Source organism: Sapajus apella, unplaced genomic scaffold (genome assembly GCF_009761245.1).
Source record: "Sapajus apella isolate SASKATOON/1434 unplaced genomic scaffold, GSC_monkey_1.0 scaffold26, whole genome shotgun sequence".
NCBI classification, from domain to species: domain Eukaryota; kingdom Metazoa; phylum Chordata; class Mammalia; order Primates; family Cebidae; genus Sapajus; species Sapajus apella.
The window spans coordinates 3,981,347-4,004,471 of NW_022436966.1; the positions used below are offsets into that span (position 1 = coordinate 3,981,347).

The window sequence follows — 23,125 nt, forward strand, 5'->3', positions numbered from 1 at the left end:
GTATTTTTATTCATTTTATTTCACAGGATTGTTGTGAGCATTACATACTTAATATGTACAAAGCAAGAAAAACTGGATTTGTCATTATAATTGCTATTAGTCTGTGAGGGAATGGAGGGCAAGGAATCTAATCATCTATTTTTTGTTTTTTTTTTTTAAACCTCTTCCCTCAGATTCTGATCAGAGCATTCACGTGGATGGTCAATAAGTGCATGTTAGCTACCTTAAGCCTATTGGGAGTTTTTGTATCACTGAATTAAGACTGGAGATTTGTGTAAGCCTGGCCTAGTCTGGTACCAAGGAAGTCTAGAAAAGTAAAAACTGAGATTAGCACTAGATTGATTTTAGGACCTAGCAGAGCTTTTTCTTAAAAAAAAAAAAAAGAAAAAAAAGTCAGTCAAGACAAATAGGTGCTGAGAAAGATGGGGGTCAACGAAGTCTAATTCCAAATGAGCTTTCTCATCTATTTTAAGATCTGTTTCAAACTTCCTTAGACAGAAATCTGGCCTTTTAAGGAAAGTGCAGAGAACATGCCTTCCTGGGCTTAGTTTGAGGGAATAGGTGCTGCATTTCACCCTGGAGGTGGCTGCATGAATTTGTGAACTGAGTTGACAACACTGACTCTCCGGGAGAAAAGATGCTATCTCTACCCAGGGAGTTTAATTACAATGGCACTACTTGAAACAGGAGCAGCAGCAGCAGCAACAACAACAACAACAAACGCCACTGTTAGCCCAGTCACAGCTCAGCTCAGTATTCAGATTCGAGGAAGCAAGAACCATTTTTTTTCCTGGGGCACCCTTTTCTACTCAAATGCCCGCTGAAAAAAATTCTGCGACAAGCACTGGGAGTGGGAAGAGCGGGTGGAGATGAAAAATAGCCCATATTCAGGAGTTAGAAAAATCATATTAATAAATCACAGGTTTTTTGTTTGTTTTTGTCAGAGACTTGCCACTACCTTCAGCATCATCCATCAGGAAATCTAGGGTTGGAAAAGTGTACCAACTGGCCTTCCAAATTGTCTGCATTTGGCAGATGCAAATCACACAGTTCACCCCTACCCTCAGCACTTAAAACGGTATCAGGGAAACATAAGCCTCAGTGGAAGAATCTTGAAGTGAAAAATAAATAACTGATCAGTTTAGAGTTAGCGTTCTTGTGTGCAAGGGGGTTAGTGAAGGTCAGGCTATGGGGCGCACCCACAGCGTCAGCAAAGGAGGAAGAATTACGGGGCAGCATGGGCTGAAGAGCCCCCGAGTTTGGGGGGTCAAGCCAACGGGCTTCGTCTTTGGTATCCTAGGATCTCCTCTGCAGACAATCCTTGGCAGTTTCTCGGTTTGAATCTCGCCTGTACATTTCCAGACGAGACAGTCTTACTGAGCGTTCTCACAGCGCCTAGCTCAGAGCTGACCGCAGAGCCGGCTGTCAATAACATCTAGAAGCAAAAGCAGCTTTTGAGGTTAGGGGCGGAAGGGCATTGGTTTTACTTATTTTAAGGCTGGCGCTCCAGTGCAGCCGGATCCAACTGCCAGCACAATGTTCCCGATCACTTCTTGCTTCCATTTCAGCCCAGGTGACGTCGGGAAACCCCATAGGACCCGCTCTGGGCTAAGCGATTAAGCCGCGTCCTTCAGGTGTCAGTCTCGATCCGTTCGGAAACCACAACCTCCAGAATCCCTTGTGCCAGGAGGCCAGGCCGCAAATAAGATGGCTCCAGGAGGGTGGAACATACAGCAGGGGGAAACCTCGTCGTTGGCAGTTTCTTCACGGGATGTGTTTAAATTGCCGAGTCCCCACAAACGCGCCACCCCACAAACCTCTTTCGAAGCCGTGGGGGCCACCGCTGCCGCCTTGCCCGCTCTTCCAGGAGCATGCTGGGAGTTGTAGTCCAGCAGCCGGACTGCGCCGAGCTACCTTTCCCAGCTTGCCCTGCGGCTCGGGCGATATCAACAGTTTTTTCCAGAACTCTCTCTCTGCACTGAGAACCCCTTCCCCCCGGTCCCCTTCTCGCCGTCGACTCCTTCTCATCTGTGGCAACAGAACAGCGGTTGCAGGAGAGGGCTCGGTCCCTCTCCGCGCCGCCCCGAGGGGCACTTCCGGCGGCGGTTCACTTCCTGGTTGGGTGGATGGAGCCAGGCGGGAGCGCGCGCGGGGGAGGGGCGGCGGGTCAGTCTCCGCCCGGCGCTCCCGGGATCAGCTGGCGGGCGGGCGGGCGCCGAGCGCGGCCCCGGCTCTCGCTGCAGCGCCGCCTCCTCTCTGCGTCGCAGGCCGGCCCGGCGGCCGTGACAATGTCGCGGGGCTGGTAGCTGGGCGCCGGCCGCTGAACCGTCTCAAGTGGGTGCTGCCAGGATGCCGCCTCGAGGGGCGGCGGGGAGACCCGGGAGGAGCGGGAGGCAGTGCCCGGGAGGGTCAGCGCTGCCCGTGCAGCTCGGATCCCTCCTTTCTCCGAGCTCCCGGATAGGGGGTCCTGGGTTCTGGGGCCGGGGTCGCGTTTTCAGCCCCAGGGTTTTTCTTGCCAGGAAAATGCATGAAGCGTTTCCCCAGGATGATGGCTTTTGCTCCCCCTAGGACTCAGCGGTTGAATTTTTAAGTGTGTTACTGATTCATCGTCTCTCTCTTCCTCTGTCATCACAGGTTTAAACTTACACGAATCGCTCTCTGGAGGAGGAGGGGACCCGCCGCGCGATTGACACGCATATTCCTATAGGCATCCTCCCTCAGCCCCCACCCCCACGGCCGGATTCGGGTGGCTCCTCTCCGAGCTGAAATCCGAGAAGAAATCCTTGGATCTCTTTTCTTAAAAAAAAAAAAAAAAAAAAAATCTAGAAACCATCGGTATTTTGCTTTGCTGCTTCCTATTCGCAAGATGAAGAAGTTTTTCGACTCCCGGCGAGAGCAGGGCGGCTCTGGCCTGGGCTCCGGCTCCAGCGGAGGAGGGGGCAGCACCTCGGGCCTGGGCAGTGGCTACATCGGAAGAGTCTTTGGCATCGGGCGACAGCAGGTCACAGTGGACGAGGTGTTGGCGGAAGGTACGGCGGGGCTCAATGCGCCGTAAATTAAAATCTTGTGCTGATGCGGCAAGACTGTGGTTTCTAGTTGTTGCACGTATGAATGGGCTTTGACCAGTTGACCCCCCCTTCCCCCTTCACTTGCCCTGTGAGTCATTGTCCTTGAGAGATTTAAAATTGAGATTTGAAAGTGACTGGGCTTATGGGGGTGTGGGGAGGTTGCCGAAATTGTTTACCTTAGTGGCCTTTTATTTTTATTTTTTTAATATTAAGAAGCCGGATTTTGAGGATCACACAAGAAAACGTATGTGTGAAAGTGTAAAGCTTTATGCCAAACGTAGGGTGATGGGCTTGTCATCCTCCTAAAACTTAAAATCTTGATGTGAAGGCTGAAGGGTGGGGATGGGGGGAGTTTTAAGAAGAGAGGGTTTCTCCTTCTCCTACCCAACTTTCCCACTTCCATGAGCAGGCATTGGAAGGAAGAGAGGATTTTCGGAGAATGTGACTGTGTTTTTCCAAGGGGCTCTTGGTGGATTTCACTAGGTTTGTTTCCTGACCCAACTGTAATCAGGTCCCCAGGATATAGCAAAGATAACAGAAATTATATAAAACAAATGTGGTTATTTTGAACTCAATCTAGCAGGCCCCTCTTCCCCTGGCTTTAGGTTTTGTTTTTGTTTTTTTAACCAAAAGAAAAATTACTTGAGAGTGGCTCTGATTTTGTTTTTTCCCTGTCAGGGAGGATGTTATTTAGATCTGCTTCGTAAATTTCCTCTGTGTTTCATCTGTGTATCTATACTCATGTAGATATCCATCTTTATTCCCCCAGGCTTTTGGGAAATCTTTGCATATCTCTTTTGGTAACCTTAACCTCGACCTTCATAATTATGCCAGACTCATACTTTTCACAGCCCATTGCCTGCCTAGTGTGTTTTTATTTTTAATAAAAGCAGCAATTTCCTTGGCATGAAGCAATTCAGACTAATTGGATGGGGCCAACCTGCTGTAGGTTGTGTTATAGACTGAGAGGGGTTGGAGGAAGGGAGAGGTCTCTATTACTGCAACATGGTGGTGGTAGGGAACAGTTTTATTAGCAAGGGAGGAGAGAAAGCTAAGGGGCATCTTTAAAAAGGGGCCTTTTGCGAGCTAAAGTTGAAGCAAGGGTCCTGACCTGGCCCTGGGAAATGCTTGTCATGGTGAGTGTTGCAGGCTGGTGGGTGGGTTTGGAAGAGGAAGAAGCTGTGTTTGGCTCTCAGCTTGTGTAAGCGCTGGATTCAGCAGGGCCCAGTTTTCTGGGAATAGAGTTGAAGCCTGTACTTTAAAAACACGATGTAAAAAAAAAGATGTCTGACAGTTAATGTTCTTGTGAAATTATTGCTCTTCCATTCTCAGTACTGCTCTAGCTAGGCTTTATCTGGGGCCTGAGTCACTGTCCCTTTGGATCTTTCCTGTGGACTTTGGTGCAGACTGGGAGATGCTTCTGTGCCCGCTGCCAGATCCGCACCCTTGAGTCTGATCTGTCTCTTTCATCCCTGTGCCAAAGCCCTTGACTACAGTGGGGTGGAGAAATGGTGAAAAGGAGCGTGTGTCAGAGAAATCGGAGAAATGAGGGGCAACAGAGCACTTTTTCTCCCCTCATAGCCCACGAGCATTTTGTTCAGCTAGGATGTTGTCTCATCACGGATGATGCTGCCCTAAGCGGCTCATGTTCTTCAAGTGTGAGAAGAGTGATCGGGAGGAGAAAAGGCAAAATTGATCTTTGTTACCTAGGCTGCCTTCCTCTTCCCTGGGATTCATCTTCGAGAACTGTGCATCATGTATTGTGATATTTTTACATGGAATTTAGGACTTGTAGCTCTGCATTTATTCATTCAGCAGTTTATGGAGTGCCTGTGAAGTGCCAGGTGCTGTGCTAGGCTCTGGGGGTATGCTATAAACTAGATGCTGGCCTTCACCAACTGGTTTAAGAGTTGAAAAATAGCCAGTTATAGTGGATTGATAAGTGCCATCATAGAGGTAAACTTAGGTTGTAGTGGCCCCCAATTTTAGGGAGCCCAGGATAGTTTTCTGGAGAAATGACTGAAGAATGAGTAGGAGTTAGTATGGTGGCAGCATGGGCAAAGAGAGTAGCAAGAGAGAATATCATGTAGAACCAGGTCTGGCTATGCTGCCCTTTTTGTGTTCTTTGGCTTTAGTTGTGTTTGAATTTGTGGCTCCTAGAAGTGTGTAGATATGTAGGAACCAGTATACAAAGTATTTATGTAGCACCTACCAAGTCCAAAGACCCTATGAAGTTCTGAGACGGATAAGGGAGGTCTAAAGTGTGATTGACATCTGCCTTTAAGGATCTGCCAGTGAATTTGGAAGGTGAGGCATATATTCACACATACAGTAAAATGCTTACCAGCTACTGTAGAGTCAGAGAGATCTAGGTTCACATTCTGCATCTCTTCTTTACTAGCTGTGGAACTATAGGCAAGACATTCCAAACCACTCTTGAATCTCTGTTTCCCTGTGGCAGTGGTTCTCAAAGTGGGACATCTTTATCACCTGTGAGCTTGTTGTAAATGGAGATCCTCAGGCCTCACTACATGGGCTGTGGGTGGGGGCTTAATAAGTTCCTGGAGAGATTCTGATGCAAGGTCAAGTTTGAGAGCCACTGCCTAATGGACTGGTCATGAAGATTAAATGAGACAATATATATAAAGTAATTAACATTTTCAGGTGTTCAATAAATGGTAGCCATTACTTACCAGCAACGTTATATATATGTGTGTATGTGTGTGTATATATATATATGGAGAGAGAGAGAGAGAGAGAGAGAGAGAGAGTGTGTGTGTGTGTGTGTGTGTGTGTGTGTGTTAAAGGGGAGTGGGAGCATTGTGAAAGCTAGTTAAGTTACAGCAATCTGAAGCAATTCCTTTCCCCCATTGTTAGGGGACAGAGCCAGGTGTTCTTTGCTGAGTCCTCACCAGCTCCTTAAAGGGTCAACAGATGTTTTGGGTAGCCATGCATCTTCCCTGGACCCTCTTCTCTGTGAGTCCCCAAATGCTGACCTCTCTACATTTCCAGCCAGAGTTGTCTAAGGACCATGGGAGTTGTACACTGTGTGCCCAGAACCTTGGCCAGGTAGTTTAGAGAGGAGTGGTGTGAGAGGCTTCAAAACACGGACAAGATTACTACCACGTTCCACTGCTGATCTCTTTCTCTAGTGTGAGTATTGGTCTGTGCTTTTTCGTGAGGAATTGCAAGAACCCCAAGGAGCAGGTGCTGGGCAAGACAAAAGGATGCTGCACCGCCATATCTCCCCCGTTAGCATCAGCCTTTCTAGCCTGATTTTACTAACTAGTCCAGCAGGGGCTGTTTGGGGGAAGTGAAGTCTTTAAGTCATGAGTTTAGAGGAATATGGCTATTTCTAGGCTGGGTGCCAGGGAGAATATTTTCTTTCTAGCTTTCTCAGCGAAGATGCCATGATGAGATGCTAAATCATGTCTAAGTTAATGGGCATGTGATGTCAGGGGAAGATTTGGTTTAAGCTTCCAGAATGAGCTCAATGGGAAAATTGGAGCAATGTTCAAAGAAGGATTGAGAAACTGTGCTTTTATCATACTTCCTTAGCTATACGAGGACTTATATCTCAGCTTTAAACAATAAATGTTTATTTATTTATTACTGTGTCCAAGACAACATTCCAGAGCTATAAGGTGGACTAGATGGCTCCTCAGAGCAGTTTTCTAACCTATAGTCAAGGAATCCAGGTCTAGGGCTGATGAAAACTACCAAATGTTCACATAAGTAAACTTTGATAATTTCTCCTACCTACAGAGCAAACTAGTAAGGCTTAAAAAATGTGTGTGAAGGGCTGGTGTGGTGGCTCACACCTGTAATCCCAGTGCTTTGGGAGGCTGATGTGGACGGATCACCTGAGGTCAGGAGTTCGAGACCAGGCTGACCAACATGGAGAAACTCCGGCTCTACTAAAAATACAAAATTAGCCGGGTGTGGTGGCATATGCCTGTAATCCCAGCTATGTGGGAGGCTGAGGCAGGAGAATCGCTTGAACCTGGGAGGCAGAGGTTATAGTGAGCCGAGATCATGCTATTTGCACTCCAGCCTGGGCAACGGAGTGAGACTTTGTCTCAAAAAAAAAAAAAAAAAAAAGTGTGTGAAACCACCAAAAATTTCATTAAAGGCATATCATTCTAATGTGTTGGTGTTATCAATATGATACACGAATGTGCCTCTTTGTGGCAGGCACTGTATTAGATTCCAGAGATCCTAAGATGGATGGGACACAGGCCTGACTCTTAACAGAGCTCAACACCTGAGATAAAGTGTACAGCACTTAAGCGTAGCCTTTGACCCTTAGATGGTAAAAGATGTTATCATAAAGAGAAAGAGTCTGGGGGTAAGGGTTTGTAGATGACATGCAGTTTGAACAGGAATAGACATTGCCCAGCAAATGGGGGTTCCAGATGGGTGTTAGCCAGGACCTTCCAGGCTGAGAGAATAGCATAGGCAAAGTAAAGTGGTGAAACAGTATGATGAACTTTGAGAATACTGACTAGTTTAGTGTTACCATTTTGGTCAGTACACGTTTCCTCCCCAGAATCAAGGAAAGGACAGAAAGACATGGAATGGTAGAATGAAATTCTTTTACATTGCTCCCTGGACGTGCTTGCTGCTCACTTTCTTTAGTGGCCCTGGGCCTTTTGAATGCCTGATGAATAGAGATCAAGAATCCACAGCTCCCTGCCTGTGTCTCAGCCCCCTGCCAGTTGTGGGGAAAGGGAGCAGTGAGTGTCTGGGGAAAGAATGGTCCCAGAAGGTTGGATAAGAGGCTAGAAGCTTAAGCAGAAGCAGGTGGGGAAGGGAAATGGCCGGTGTTACCGAAAGGTGTGAACAGGGGAGATGACGAGGATGTTTGACCAGAGCAGAGGGTGCATTGGAGAGAAAAGGAAGGACTAATTTTATGGAGAACCTTGAGTGCCGGGCAGAGAGATTAGTTATAAGCACCTGAGACCTTCTCTTGACGCAAACACCGATTTGATCCCTCCTACTTCAGATGTCTTTGCCTGCTGGGAAGTCTGGTTTTTTAGAGGCAACTGCAGATTTTCAGGGGGTGGTTTGTGAATGGTGTCTTCTTCCTGGCTTTGGGCATGATGACGGTTGTAGCTTTGCTAAATATAGCCAATTCTAGAATTCAGAAATGAAATCCAGAATAAGCAATTGCCATGGTCAGACTCTTTCTTTCTGTCTAACAAAGTGTCAAGCACATTTAATAAGAAATAATAAGAGAGAGCAACAGTTTCACATGGTTTTTGAGTGGAAGGATGTGGGGGGAGGCATACACTTGCACCTTGATAGCCAAAATGCCATGTAGAGTACACAAGAAAGGTTTGATAAATATTAACAAAACACACAAAAAATATTACTGTATCAGAGCTGTCATTTTAACTTGCAATATTTGAACACTGATACTTCAGAAATGGGACTAGTACCACCTTCACCTTGCACCCTTCGAAGGATGCATGCCTTCTGAGCCTACTTAAGAGGTAACTAACATCTGCATCTGAAAGAGAAAAAAAGATAATGGAAAGGTATTGTCTATTAAAGTAGCATCTAGCACTGTGAGCTAGCAGATGCTTGCCTCCAGTCTATTTTATGGAGCCATATTTTGGTGTGGTGGAAAGAACACTGCATTATGAATTGAGAGATCAAGGTTTGTCGGTTCATTCACTGCCTTATTCAGTAAATGTTACTGAGCATTCACTATGTGCCAGGCATCATGCAGAGATGAATAAGACATGGCTGTGCCTTGAGGACCTCATAATCATAGAACTTCAGATATGTGAGCAAATAGCTGCAGGTGCTATACTGGAGCGATGTAAAAGGGCTAGGGAATAGACCCAAGGCAAGCACTTTGTGGTTTAGGGAGTCGTCAGCTAAAGAAAGGTGACATTTGAGGTGTGTCTTCAAAAATGAGAACTTACTGCTAGATGGACAAGGTAGAAGAACATTCTAGGCAGAGAGAATAATATGGCCAAGACAAAAAAGCAGAAAAATAACTGCTTACTGGGAAGCTGTATATTTTTAAAATAGCAATTATCTATTAATGGCCCAGGGCTGTGCTGTTCAATAAAGTAGCCCACTAGCCTCATATGGCTATTTAAATTATCTACAATAGGCCAGGTGCAGTGCCTACCACCTGTAATCCCAGTACTTTGGGAAGCCAAGGCATATAGATCACCTGAGGTCAGGAGTTCGAGACCAGCCTGGCCAACATGGTAAAACTTCATCTGTATTAAAAATACAAAAATTAACTGGGTGTGGTGGCAGGTACCAGTAATTCTAGCTATTTGGGAGGCTGAGGCAGGAGAATCGCTTGAACCCGGAATGCAGACGTTGCAGTGAGCTGAGATCGCGTCACCATACTCCAGCTTGGGTGACAGAGTGAGTCTCCATCTCAAAAAAAAAAAAAAAAAGGTAAAGTAAAGAAATTATCTAAAATAGAAGTTCATCAGATGTACTAGCCACATTTTCATTGCTTAATCATCACAGGTGGTTGGTGCTTACAGTTTTGGACAGTGCAGGTAAGAATATTTCATCTTCACAAATTCTGTTGGGCAGTGTTGGTCTAGAGCAGCAGTCTCTAAACTTTTTGGATAGAATAGTGCTCTCAGTTAAAAAAAACATGCCATATCTTCATGTATGTATGCTTGTTTATTTGTAAGTTATATTCATGTCCTGCTATCATTAGCTAATATCTGAAGTCACATTATACACTTAGGGTGAAGTTCATTATGAATGATAGTGGATGTAAATCTATATTTTAAATAATCTTAACAGGATTTTGGTTAACTTATTCGATTGTGATTGTTTCTACATTGCAGTGTGACTAGGTGTGAAGAGTATACCAGGAATAGGAATGACAGCTCTGCTGTTCTCTTATTCATTTTTGATTGTACTATCTTTGATCCAAGGTGTTTTTTTTTAGTAGCAATCTTTTTAAGCCTCTAGTTTGTTTTATGAGGATTTATTAATTTAAAACAATGCAATCAGTAAATCAGCTTTGGCAAGCACACAAGAACTATGGTATATCTCAATGTGCTGTAAAGATGTTACCATCAGCCCTCAATAGTGGACATGTGACTGAACATGGACTGAATGGGACTGCTAGTGTTGGGCCATGTGTTGTATATTAACAAGGACAAAATCTTATTTTTTCTAAATATTTAAATGTAAAATACACATAACCTAAAATTTACTGCCTTAATTATTTTTAAGTATACATTTAGGTGGTGGTAAATATATTCATGATGTGCAACCATCACCACCATCCATCCCCATAACTCTTTTCATCTTGTGAAACTGAAATCTTACCTATTAAACGACAACTGTAATTCCCCTCTCTCTGGCCTCTGGCAACCAGCACTCCACTTACTGTCTCTGTGACTTTTACTACTTTGAGTACGTCATATAAGTGGAATATTACAGTATTTGGCCTTCTGTGACTGGCTTATTTCACTTAGCATAATGTCCTCAAGGTTCATTCATGTTGTACCGTATGTAAGAATTTCTTTCCTGGTTAAGGTTCAGGAATATCCATTGTGTATATAGGCCACATTTATCATTCGTCCGTGGACACTGGGTTGCTTCCACCTTTTAGCTATTACGAATAATGCTGCTACACTATGAACATGGGTGTTCAAATATCTCTTCAAGACCTTACATTCAATTATTTTGGGTATATACTCAGAAATGCAATTGCTAGATCATACGGTAATCCTATTTTTAATTTTTTAAGGAAATGCCATATTTTTCCATAGCAGCTGTACCCCTTTTCCATTCCCATCAGCATTGCACAAGGGTTCCAGTTATTCCTCATCCTCACTGACACTTGTTTTCTGTTTTGTGACAGTAGCTATTCTAGTGGATGTGAGGTGGTATCTTTTTGTACCTTTAATTTGTATTTCCCTAGTAATTTGTGATGTCAATCATCTTGTTATGTGTTTATTAGCCATTTGTATATCTTCTGTGGAAAATGTCTATTTAAGTCCTTTGCCCATTTTTGAATTGGGTTGTTTGTTATTTTAGGTGTTCTCTGTATATTCTGGGCATTAATTCCTTGTCAGATACATGATTTGCAGATATTTTCTCGTATTCTGTGGGTTACCTTTTTACTCATAAAATCTTACTTTTTAAGATAAAAATAAATAAAAATAGGTGTCATATTTTTTTGTCTACCCCAGTGGATTGTCATCTTGTACACTACTGTTTTGAGACCATCGTGGTCTAGAGCACTGGTTCTCTACCATTTTTTGTTTCTCAAAAAAAGAAAAAAACCAAAAACCAAAATATGGCAATACTTACTTTAACTTTACTAAGAGAAGACTAGAACATAGGTAAAGATGGTCAACTAGATGCAGCAAGGTTCCATGAAGGTGAGGTTACAGAGAAAAGACTCAGTTAAGAACAGTCTGTGTTCACGAAATCTTTCATAACCATTTCAGTCTTCTCTGATCTCCTTCCCTCAAACCCGGAGTTTAGAGACTACACCAAATACCCCAGCATAGCAAGAGATGTGTAATTGCCTCGTGGGGTTCGCTTGTGTCTTGTGTGTTGGTCATATGTCAGTTAGCAGGGCAGGAGCCAAGTCTTCCATTACTCCTCTGTTTGCTATAACATCTCAGGCAGAGAATGTATGACATGCTTAGTAAACTTTGCTGCCTCTTCACTGGCAGGACAAGCTGCTCTTATGCAAAATAACCTTATATCTACATCCTCTCATTTCGTGACTGCATCATCCCTGCAGAGGTAGGAAGGATGGTTATTACTCCAGCTGTACAGATGAGAAAGCAGTGGCTGATGTTGGTTGAATGACTTCTTCAAAGCCATATTGGCAAGAAATAGCAGTGAATGAACTTGAACCCAAGGCTGCTAGCTGCAAGTGTAGTATTGTTCCTTAAAATTTTTTCTTGTACAAAGGATCATCAGTATCTTTTCTCATAACATTCTTTATATATATTTCAGATGGAGTCTTGCTGTCACCCAGGCTAGAGTGCAGTGGCACGATCTCAGCTCACTGCAACCTCTGCCTCCCACGTTTAAGCAATTCTCAGGCCCCAAACTCTCGAGTAGTTGGGACTATAGGCGTATGCTACCACACCCACCTAATTTTTGTATTTTTAGTAGAGATGGGGTTTCACCATGTTGGCCAGGCTGGTCTTGAACTCCTGACCTCAAGTGATCCACCTGCTTCATCCTCCCAAAGTGCTGGGATTATAGGCATGAGCCACTGTCCCCAGTCCTCTCATAACATTCTTGACCTTTAATAACCAACCCTTCCCAGCTGAATCTTCCTATGAGTTTTTCAAGTCAGATAATGTTTCCGTAGCATTTGGGGGTTGCTCAGTGGCTTAGTCCCTGGGATGCTGTAAAAAAATATCGGAAACTAGGTAGCCTATAAATAATAGAAATTTATTTCCCACAGTTCTGGAGGCTGTGAAGTCCAAGATCAGAGTACCAGGACGGTCAGGTTCTAGTCAGGGCCCTCTTCTGGGTTGCAGACTGCTAACTTCTGATGTGTCCTCACATGGTGGAAGGGACAAGGCTGCTTTCTGGGACCTCTTTTTTCTTTCTCTTTTTTTCCTTGGGCCTCTTTTATAAGGACGTTGATCCCATTCATCAGTGTTCCCATCTCAAGACTTAATCACCTCCCAAAGACTCCGCCTTCTAATACCTTGAATCTTAATACCTTAGTGATTAGGATTCAACATATGAATTTTGGGAGGACACAGACATTCAAACCATAAGCACACACATATGGGAATATAAGGAGAATTTTTTTTTAAGCTCAAAGTCTGTATTCAGTAAGTGACAGTACTATTACAGCGCCCCTCAACCAGGGCCTACAAAGACTTGCCATTCTACCTTATTTGGCTTGGTGGTTTCTTTTTTTCCTTTTTTTTTTTTTCTGAGATGGAGTTTTGCTCCTGTGGCCCACGATGGAGTGCAGTGGTGTGATCTGGGCTCACTAAAACCGCCACCTCCCTGGTTCACGAGATTCTCCTGTCTCAGCCTCCTGAGTAGCTGGGATTACAGGCATGTGCCAGCTAATTTTTGTATTTTTAGTAGAGACGGGGTTTCACTATGTTGGCTAGGCTGGTCTTGAACTCCTGACCTCAGGCAATCCGCCTACCTCGGCCTCCCAAAGTGCTGGGATTACAGGCATAAGCCACCATGTCTGGCTAGTGGTTTATTTCTATAAGTAGCTAGTTTGTGCACAAAATTATCCAAACATTTTTAACCATAATAGGCTAAGAAAGATTGCTAGTTCATTGATTCTAAGAAAACAAATTTGAAAATTAGGTGATTTGCCAAAAGTCACACTGCCAGTTAGGCCTTTCCAAGCAACTACCAACTCGTGTCTCTTCCCACATTGGTCAACAGTCATTTGTGCTACCTTGGCACTGCTGACATTTTGATCTGGATAACTGTTGTAGAGGGCTGTCCTGTGCACTATGGGCTGTTTAGCAGTATCCTTGGCTTCTACACCCTAGGTGCCCGAATTATATAATACATACACAGCCTCCTGTGACAATGAAAAATGTCTTAACATTGCTAAATGTCACCTGGGGGGCAAAATTGCCTGTTTTAGGGAACATGTCTAGTTCAGTATGTTTGTATATGTTCTGGTCTTCTGCTGGTAAAGCTGAAGTAAGTATTGCAATATTTTTGGTCTTTTTTTTGAGGAACAAAATGGCCTACATAAATAATTCAGATGTTCTGTGTTTATACCCAAGCCAAAAAGCCTTTTCATTTGATGTGAATTTAATCACTCAAGAATAATAAACTGTTAGCTTGTAAAGTGATACTGGCTGTAGTATTTTATACCACCTTTCCTCCTTTATTGTTTCTATTATTTTTTGATCTATCATCTTTATTATTTATTCTATTATGTATACTTTATTTATTTATTTTTGAGACAGGGCCTCACTTTGTCACCCAGGCTGGAGTACAGTGGGGTGATCTCAACTCTACTCCCGGGAGTTGAGATCCTACAACCTCCACCTCCTGGGCTCAAGCAGTCCTCCCATCTTAGCCTCCTGAATAGCTGGAACCACAGGTGAGCACCACCATATTATAGAAAGCTAAGCATGGCATTGATGCTAGATTATCATTTGTCATTACAATGATCCTAAATAATGATGCCTATTATCTAGGACTTGAATCCTGTAGAAAGCAACATAATGCCACGTAATTTGTTTGCTGCATGTTTTCAAGGACACTTACAGCTATTGTACTGGAACCTTTAGGGTAAGAGAAAGATTATTGTCTTTTTGGTACTGAGCATGAATTTGAGAACAAAATGATGACTTTATTACCTATGGAGACAGGAAGAAGGAATGGAACTAAGGCATCATAGGTTGGGTCCTTCCTGGGGGACTGAGGCCTGAGCAGCATTTACTGAGATAGCAGGTCTCCTGCTATTACCTTGGTTCATGATTTTCTCTGGTCAGTGAATCTGATTGATTTAGGAAATGCTAGTTATTTTACAGGTTTGTTAGACTTGTTTAGTTTCCTGTGGGATAGCCCAATTCTGTTCCTCAGGCCTTTGTCTTCTGCTGTTTTTAGAAGACTTGGAATCTTCGTGTTGGAGGGGAAGGGGGCAGCACTGGAAGAAATAATTTCATTGGGCTTTCGGCTATAGAGAAAAATTTTGGCTTCACCAGGTGTAACTCAGTAATGATTATGAAAAACCTGATATCCAATACCGTCTTTCCTCCCCTTCCCCCCTGGAATAAAGGGAGTGCTGTGATGTTCTCCTCAAGAGAAGACTTTCAAGATTATTACTGTGTGTAGTGGTTTAAAAGCACGGGAATTGAAGGTTAATAGCCCTTGGCTGGAATCCTGGACATGTCCCTGTGGTGTTGGGAAAAGTTAAGATCTAGTCATCTCAACTGTAAAATGTAGATTTGTAAAATGCAAAAGCATGGGTTGTTGTAAGAATTAAATGATGTATACAAAGCGCTTTGCACAGTGCCTGGTGTTTGTTAGTTAGCAATCTGTAAGTGGTAACTTTTAGTATTGAGGTGCATTAATTTTGTTTTTATCAGGCCATATTTGCATTACTATGTATACAACCTGGTGGAGCTAGAGTTTTGGAAATACACACTCCTCTCTCTCTCTCTCTCTCTCTCTCTCTCTCTCTCTCTCTCTCTGTCTCTTCCTGGAGCTAGAGTTTTGGAAATACACCCTCCTATCCTCTCTCTCTCTCTATCTCTCTCTGTCTCTGTCTCTGTCTCTGTCTCTGTCTCTTCCTCCCACCCCTCACCTCTCAGAGTATTCACAAACCCCCGGATGAGGAATAGGGAAAAAAGAAAGGAAATATTGTGGTTTGATATTTTTTTCTTTTTTTTTAAACTCTCACCTCTTGAAAGCTACCCGTGTGTTAGGGAGTTTTTCTTAACCTATCAAGTTGTTATTAGTGTGTATTAGTGTGATGGGCCTCTCTTCCCTAGCAGGAATGCCTGGCCCCTGCTGCCTATCCAGTTTAAATGCTTGTGTGCTAATGCTGCAGATCTGCTGCTTCAGCCAGGCCTACACCCTCCTTATCATGCTTGTACCATGGATTTAGTTCTTTCCAATGCTTTACTCCTGGTGTTCCCCAAAGCTGGGGTATATCCTCCTTCCCTACCCGCCTACCTTGGTCCTACCTAAGACTTTTTTTTTACCTAGCCTAGGTATTCACCCCAGTTGCCTCTGGATGCCTGTCTTTTTTTGCTGGCTGTGTTAACTTTTTTGGGCCCATAACCTCAATATTTTACTATTTATTTCATTTGTATCTACTTTCTATTGTTAGATAATTAGTTATTTAGGGGCAGAGTTTAGGCCTTAGGTTTATTTTGTATCCAGTCGAGTACTCTTAAATCTGAACATGGCAACAGTGGGTACTGGAGAATAAATTAACTGAATGAATATTACAGTAAATCAGTACTAATTAAAACTCACTGGGCAGGCGGGAGAGACCAGACAGATTTGAGATATACAGACCTCCCTTATTTATCTCCATTCCAATAATATAATAGATCTATGTTTGAGGACTTCACCTAGCTTATTACAATATTGAATCTTAGAGAGTTTCAGTAAGATTGAGAAATAACAAAATCCAAAGCAAAGTAGAACATCTTTCAGAAAGCCACATGAATCTCTATTGATTGGATTAAATCATTAGCATCTGGTACCACTGATCTCAAAAGCAGAGATATAAGGTGTATCTTAACTGTATAAAGGAACACTAAACCATTTAAATGCTATACTCTAAAGATGGAGATTAGATCAAGTGTCAAAAACTCAGATATTACTGAAATTCATCTTTAAGCAAAGAATACATTCATTTTCTAGTTATGATTGGCATTGGTCTGCAGTAAATTAGGACAGTGATTTTCGACTTGTATTTGGGGTAGTGAGCATGGGGACAGGTCACAAATAGGAAGGGAATACTTAATTTGAAAATGCATAGATTGGCTTCAGGTCTAGCCAGAAAAGGAGAGAACCTCAAAGAGGATGGGGATTGGTTGTATACTGTCTAAAGAGGTACATTGTAGACTTAAGGGGGTTGGGTGTGGAGAAGACATGAGATTTTCATATTTATCAAAGAGGATATGGTTTTTAAAAGGCTGATAAATACAACACTAAGCAGCAGTTATAAAATGGGTCTAGAGAGGTGGTGCCTAAAGTTAAGTACTGTATGTACCTCTGGGAACAAACATATTTCTTCCTGTTATTGCTAGTTTCAGAGAGGAGGAGTGAAAAGAGGGATCAACAACAAATTCTGTGAGGTGGTTTGCTGTGAGCTCCATAATGTTTTTGAAAGGTCAGCTCTAGGTGGCTCTCGTGCTGATGGTGAGAATTTCCTTGAAAGAGTTAATTTTAGATAATATAGATTTCCTCAGAAGATGAAGTATTTCTTTCTTTTTTAAAATCACAGTGTTAGAATCAGTATAACATCAAATGGGTTATTTAAGTGGCTGTCTACTCACCCAGCAATTATGGGGTGATTTTTAAGGTGATATGACAGAGTGTTGTCCACGTCTGCCATCAAATCCTGCTTCTAGAGTTAGCTCATAGCACACAAATGAACAACTGTAAGAGGTAAGGGAATTAGATTACCTGGTCTCCTTCTCAATGATCTTGGACACATCACTTCCTCTCTCTGGGCTTGTCTTATATAAATAAGGAGATCTACGGGTGATCTTGAAGGTCTCTTCTTGTGCAAACATGGTTTTTAAGCTCTCAGGCTTTTGTTGACACTGTTTGGGAGAGAGAAGGAGATAGGGTTGATGAGACTGAAATGTTATCCTATGTAGCTGGGATAAGACAATATAAAAAAAATAAACAGGATTTTGCTGTGTTGCCCGGGCTGGTCTCAAACATCTGGGTTTAAGCAATCCTCCCACCTTGGCCTCCCAAAGTGCTGGGATTATAGGTGTGAGCCACTGTGCCCAGCCAAGACAACAGTTTTGAGGTGGATTGTTAACCTTGGCCTATGCATGATCCTCACGGGGAGGTATCATTATTACTGGAGGTAAAAGATTCCATTTCTTTCTTTCCGCTTTCCTTCTTTTCATATCTTTCCCTTCAACTTAGAAAAAACAGTATTAATTAGACGTTGCAGATGAGAGAAAGCTAGATTGGATCTTGGGCTACTGGCTTAAGTGACTGGGTTGATAATGGTGTCAATAAAAAGAAGAAACAATAGTGTTTGAGGGAAAGAGATGGGCTTCAGTTAGGTACTTTTTAGTGAGGCACCGATGGAAATCCAAGTATGGATGTAGTTCAGGATGCCGTTGGATAGGTCTGGCCTGCATTGGAGAGAACAGTTTGAGTGGGAGTTGTCATAAAATCCCGTGTTAGCAATGAAAACTAAAATGGAGTGAGATCTCATAAGAAAACTGTGTGGAGGAAGAGAAGTATGCCTGGAATAAAATCCAGACTGCTTATGCTGACCTGCAAACCCCTGCAATAGCTTGTGTCTCTCTTCCCCCCCAACCACTGTGCTTTTTAATCACAGTGATTCTTCTTCATCTTTTTCGAGCATAGAACATAGTTTCTTCTTTAGTGTCTAAGGTGTGGCTGGTGCCTTTGCCTGGAATATTCTTCCTTCTTTTCTTCCCTTGGTTGGCTTCTTGTTCAGAGCTCACTTAAATCTCATTTCAGAGAGGCCTTCCTTTACCGCCCAATATAAGGAACCGATCCTGTTTTATTTCACCGTGTAGCATATATCAACAGATTTTCTTGCTTATTATTTATTTATCACTCCCACTCCCCTCACTAGAATTTCAGCTCCATGAGAATCTTTTTTTTTTTTTTTTCCTGCAACCTCCGCCTCCTGGGTTCAAGTGTTTCTCCTGCCTCAGCCTCCTACTTAGATGGACCTATAGGCATGCACCACCACGCCTGGCTAATTTTTGTGTTTTTAGTAGAGAAGAGGTTTCTACATGTTGGCCAGGCTGGCCTTGAGCTCCTGATCTGAGGTGATCTACCCGCCTCAGCCTCCCAAAGTGCTGGGATTACAAGCGTGAGCCACCATGCCCGGCCTTTATGAGAATCTTGTCTGATTTGTTCATGGCTGGATCCCCAGCGTCTAGAATAGTGTCTGGCACATCCGCAGAACTCAGTGAAAACCAGCTGAATGAAAAAGTAGGCAGAAAGAGGGATTGACAGTAGAATCAGGAGGATGTGAGGTGATGAAAATAAATCCTAAGTAAAATTAAAAGAAGAAGGGGCTGGGTGCCCTGGTGGCCCATGCCTATAATCCTAGCACCTTGAGAGGCCAAGGTGGGAGGATTGCTTGAGCCTAGGAGTTCAAAACTACCGTGAGCCGTGATCACACCACTGCACTGTAACCTGTGAGACAGAGTAAGACCCTGTCTCAAAGGCAGGCAGGCAGGTAGGTAGGTAGGTAAATAGATAGATAGATAAATAAATAAATTTAATTTTAAAATGGAGGGAATGGATACTTGGGGGTGTTAACTCATTACAGAGGTCAAGATAAGTGTTCATGGATTTGGAAATATGGAGATCATTTGTGAGCTTCATTGGCAGTTTCTGTGGAGCAGTGACTGAAGTCCAGGTGGCAGTGAAATGATGAGTGACTGGGAAAGGAAGTGGATGCTGAATCAGGGCAGAATTTGTTTTGTTTGTTAACAATAATTATTTATTAATAATAATATAATTTTTATAATGATGGATGAGTCTTGAATATATGAGGCAGAGAAGAAGCAACCAAAGAGAGGAAGAGGTTGAAAATACAGTACTGGAGGATTATTGATGGAGTAACTCAAAGAAGGGATGGAGGTCATGGGTGAGGTCATGAACTCAAGTAACAGAGTTGACCTTGGACAGGAGATAGAGTACTTCATTCACTGACCTGGAAGGACGGAGAGAAGGAATGAATACCAAGGAAGAGAATTTGATGAGGTTTGGGAAGTTGAGGGAGTTGTTGCTTCTATTTTCTTTTCTTTTTCTTTCTTTCTTTCTTTTTTTTTTTTTTTGAGACGAGTCTCCCATTGTTGCCTGGGTTGGAGTGCAATGGCGCAATTTCAGCTCACTGCAACCTCTGCCTCCCCAGTTCAGACGATTCTGCTGCCTCAGCCTCCCGAGTCGCTGGGATTACAGGTGCCTGTCACCATGCCCAGCTAATTTTTTGTATTTTTAGTAGAGATGGGGTTTCACTATGTTGACCAGGCTGGTCTCGAACTCCTGACCTTGTGATCCGCCCTCATTGGCCTCCTAAAGTGCTGGGATTACAAGTGTGAGCCACGGCACCTGGCTGCTTCTGTTTGTTATTGAATGCTGTGGATGGAGTTGAATCAGGGATTTATGAAAAGTGGAAAAGCATATGGAAGAGTTCCTTAGGTTTGTGGTGAGAAGAAATGACAAAGGATAGGTAGCAGAATGGCCTGGTCTTATGAAGTGCACATTTGATACAACTCTTGTTGGAAAAGAGATTTTCCTGGCCCATGAAGGTATATCAATTTTTAAAGTTTTACTATTTTGAAATATGTTATACATGTATTTTCTGTCTTCTGGAGCGGATACCACAGAGGCAGCATGACTCCTGAACTGAACCTGTTGAGTGACCTCACCACATACTGTACTCTGACACATTGCTTCCCAGCTCTGTCCCCCAGGTTCCCTATGTGTAAAAGGAGGACTAAATGGTGAAGTTACTTTCCAACTCTAACATCTTAATAGTTCTTTAATTTTTCGAATGTATTTTATTAGAATGTTACTGTTTAGTTGTAGATCTGTTAGGGTGTTTGCTTGATACAGATGAGACAGTTAGCTTGCTCCTGAATGAAATGACCCTGGGTTGCTATGTTTTGAATTTCATGTTTGTGCTTTATGGTGGTTTCTGCTTCCTTATGAGACTGTTAGCTGTCACTGCTTGCTGCTATCCATGTGCCTTACTGAATTAGCACTACTTCTCTAATTTGCTGCTTTTAATCTGCTGTGGACTGGATACTAAATGACTAAGCTTGTCAGAACTGTGTGTGACAACAGAGGCTCTTAGTGGAGTTTGAGGGTCTTGTCAGCAATCAAGATACATGGGTTGTATATCTCTTGTTGGCACAGAAACCGTTTTTAAATGTCTCATATTCTAGAAAGGTTGAGTTTGGAAGAGATAACAGCTTACCATTTGACACTTACTGTTAATGAAATGTGTTTATAACCATTTTTCTGAAGAGTTGAGTAGTAATGCTCATGGACCTAACTTATAGCTGTTTTCTTTTTTGCTTACAGTCCCTTCCCTTACTTTTCCAAACCTCCCTCCTCAGTCTCTGCCCCACATATTCTATGTAAGGCATTGTTCTAGGCACTGTTATAATATTGTTTCAGTTATTCCATTTCTATTTATGGAAGCCACAGAGAGGGTTCCAGGATTGTAATTCACTGTTCAGTGCTGGATGTGATTATATCTCTATAGGGCCCTGCTGGAGACTCCCAAAGGAAGTTTAGTGTTGGGGACTAGAACACTTGAAGCAATGAAATGAATGCTGGTTCCATATACTGTGTAATCTTTGGTTGATATGGAAGAAAGCGATCAAGAAGTCTTAAAATTATTTTGGATATACAAATTAATCCATTATGATAATGGAATGATTAGAAAATGAAGGCAGACAAAAAGAGAAAGTGTTACCCATTGTCCCATAGACTGGCATTGTTAATATTTTGATATTATATTACTCTTCAGGACTTTACATAAATAAGAATATATTCCACATCATCCTCTGTAATCTGCTTTCTCACTCAGCAATAGATCACAACTGTCTTTCTCTGTTAAAGGTCCTGTGTCATCAGTTTTGGCCCATTGTTTGTAGGTGTTGCAATTTACTTAACCAATTTCCTATTATTAGACATTTATGTTATTTTATAGATATTACAAAACAGCTGCAACGAATATTTTTTAAACCTTTGAGTACTTGTTCTATTACTTTTTTAGAATAAATTTCTGGATACGAAATGCTGGATCAAAAAATATGCTTATTTTACCTTTTGATGCAAATTACAAACTGGCCTCCAGAAAGATTAAACCTGTATATACTTCCATCTTGTTTATGTGGTTGGATGTGTTCCCTCCCTCCCTCCCTTTCTCCTTTTCTTGCTCCCTCCCTTCCTTTCTTTGTCTGCCTGCCCTCTTCCTTCCCTTCCTCCCTCTCTGTTTTTTATATTTATTTTATGGTGAACTTCTGTTTATGTTCCTTTGCTTATATTTCTGTTAGGGCATTTATCTCTTAATGATTTAATAGAAGTTCTTTACGTAATTAAGACATTAATCCTTTGTTATATACATTGCAGGGTTTTTTTTTTTTTTTTTTTCTACTTTATCATTTACCTTGTTAATGGTGGACTTTTTATAGATATTTTAAACTTTTGTGCTATCAAGCATGTCTCTCTTTTCCTTTATGATTTTTGTTGGCAGCCATCCTTGGAAAGGCCTGAGGAGAAAGGCACGTCCTCGATCACATAGTGTCTGAGTCTGAAGTTTATCTTTAAGCAGTATAGAAGCTATTCAGAGTTGTGGGGTTTAAAAAAATATATTTTTTTCTTGTAGAGACAGGGTTTTGCTATGTTGCCCATGCTGGTCTCAAACTTCTGATCTCAAGCAGTCCGTGCACCTGGGCCTCCCAAAGTGCTTATAGGCGTGAGCCACAGCACCTAGCCCTCCATTTGGAGTTTTTCAGACGGGCTGGTGATATCAGAAAAGCAGTTTAGTTAGATTTGTGGAGGGTGACCAGAGGGAGCTGAGTCTGGAGGCAGGGCGTTTAGGAGGCTGTTGTCATGATCCAGGTTCAAGGCTGCGAGGGTCTGAGTGGCAGAGTGGTGATAGGAACAGAGAAGAGTGCAGACTAGGAATATTTTGGAGGTCATAACGTTAGGTCTTGATGCAGGCATCAAGATGTTAGGTTCAGAGTGAAGGAGAGGTGTGGAATCAAGAGTGATTCCAGGCTTTTGGTTTGAGTGCCTAACAGGGTGAGATGGAAGTGGCACCCACTGAGCTGTGTACACGGCAAAGAGGGAAGGTTGCAAGAGGGAAGATACAGGCTCAATGAGGGAAGGCCACGTGTTCATAGTTGGTCATGATCAGTTTGTAATGTTCTTGGGGTGTGTTTTAGGCATCTGTTGCTATGTAACAAAACCTTGTGGCCTAAACCAACAACAGCTTATAATTTCTCATGATTCTCTGGGTTGACTAAGGGCTCAGCTAGACTTCTACTAGGGCTTCCGTTCATCTCATTTGAGATCTGTCAAAATTGTCTTTACTCCTTTTTTTTTTGGGGGGGGGGGAGGTTCTTACTCTGTTGCCCAGGCTGGAGTGCAGTGGCACAATCTCGGCCCTCTGCAACCTCCGCCTCCCAGGTTGAAGCAATTCTCCTGTCTCAGCTTCCTGAGCAACTCGGACTGCAGGCATGTACCACCATGCCCAGCTAATCTTTTTTGTATTTTTAATAGAGACGGGGTTTCATTATGTTGGCCAGGCTGGTCTCGAACTTTTGACCTCGGGTGATCCACCCACCTCAGCCTCTCAAAGTGCTGGTATTACAGGC

The 23,125-nt window shown here is 42.8% G+C and overlaps 1 protein-coding gene across 10 annotated transcripts in view; it reads left to right on the forward strand.

Annotated features, from left to right (window-relative positions):
* The first annotated feature begins 648 nt into the window (after positions 1–648).
* LOC116560485 (AP2-associated protein kinase 1) overlaps positions 649–23,125 on the forward strand; it is a 171,103-nt gene continuing 148,626 nt past the window's right edge. For 9 of the 10 annotated variants that reach the window (XM_032291860.1, XM_032291865.1, XM_032291864.1 and 6 more), the window contains exons 1-2: positions 649–2,334; positions 2,635–3,029. In XM_032291860.1, coding sequence (XP_032147751.1) covers positions 2,867–3,029 — 163 coding nt within the window. In that variant the 5' untranslated portion in view covers positions 649–2,334; positions 2,635–2,866. The remainder of the gene's footprint in view (positions 2,335–2,634; positions 3,030–23,125) is intronic. The other variant, XM_032291861.1, reaches the window with a different exon arrangement.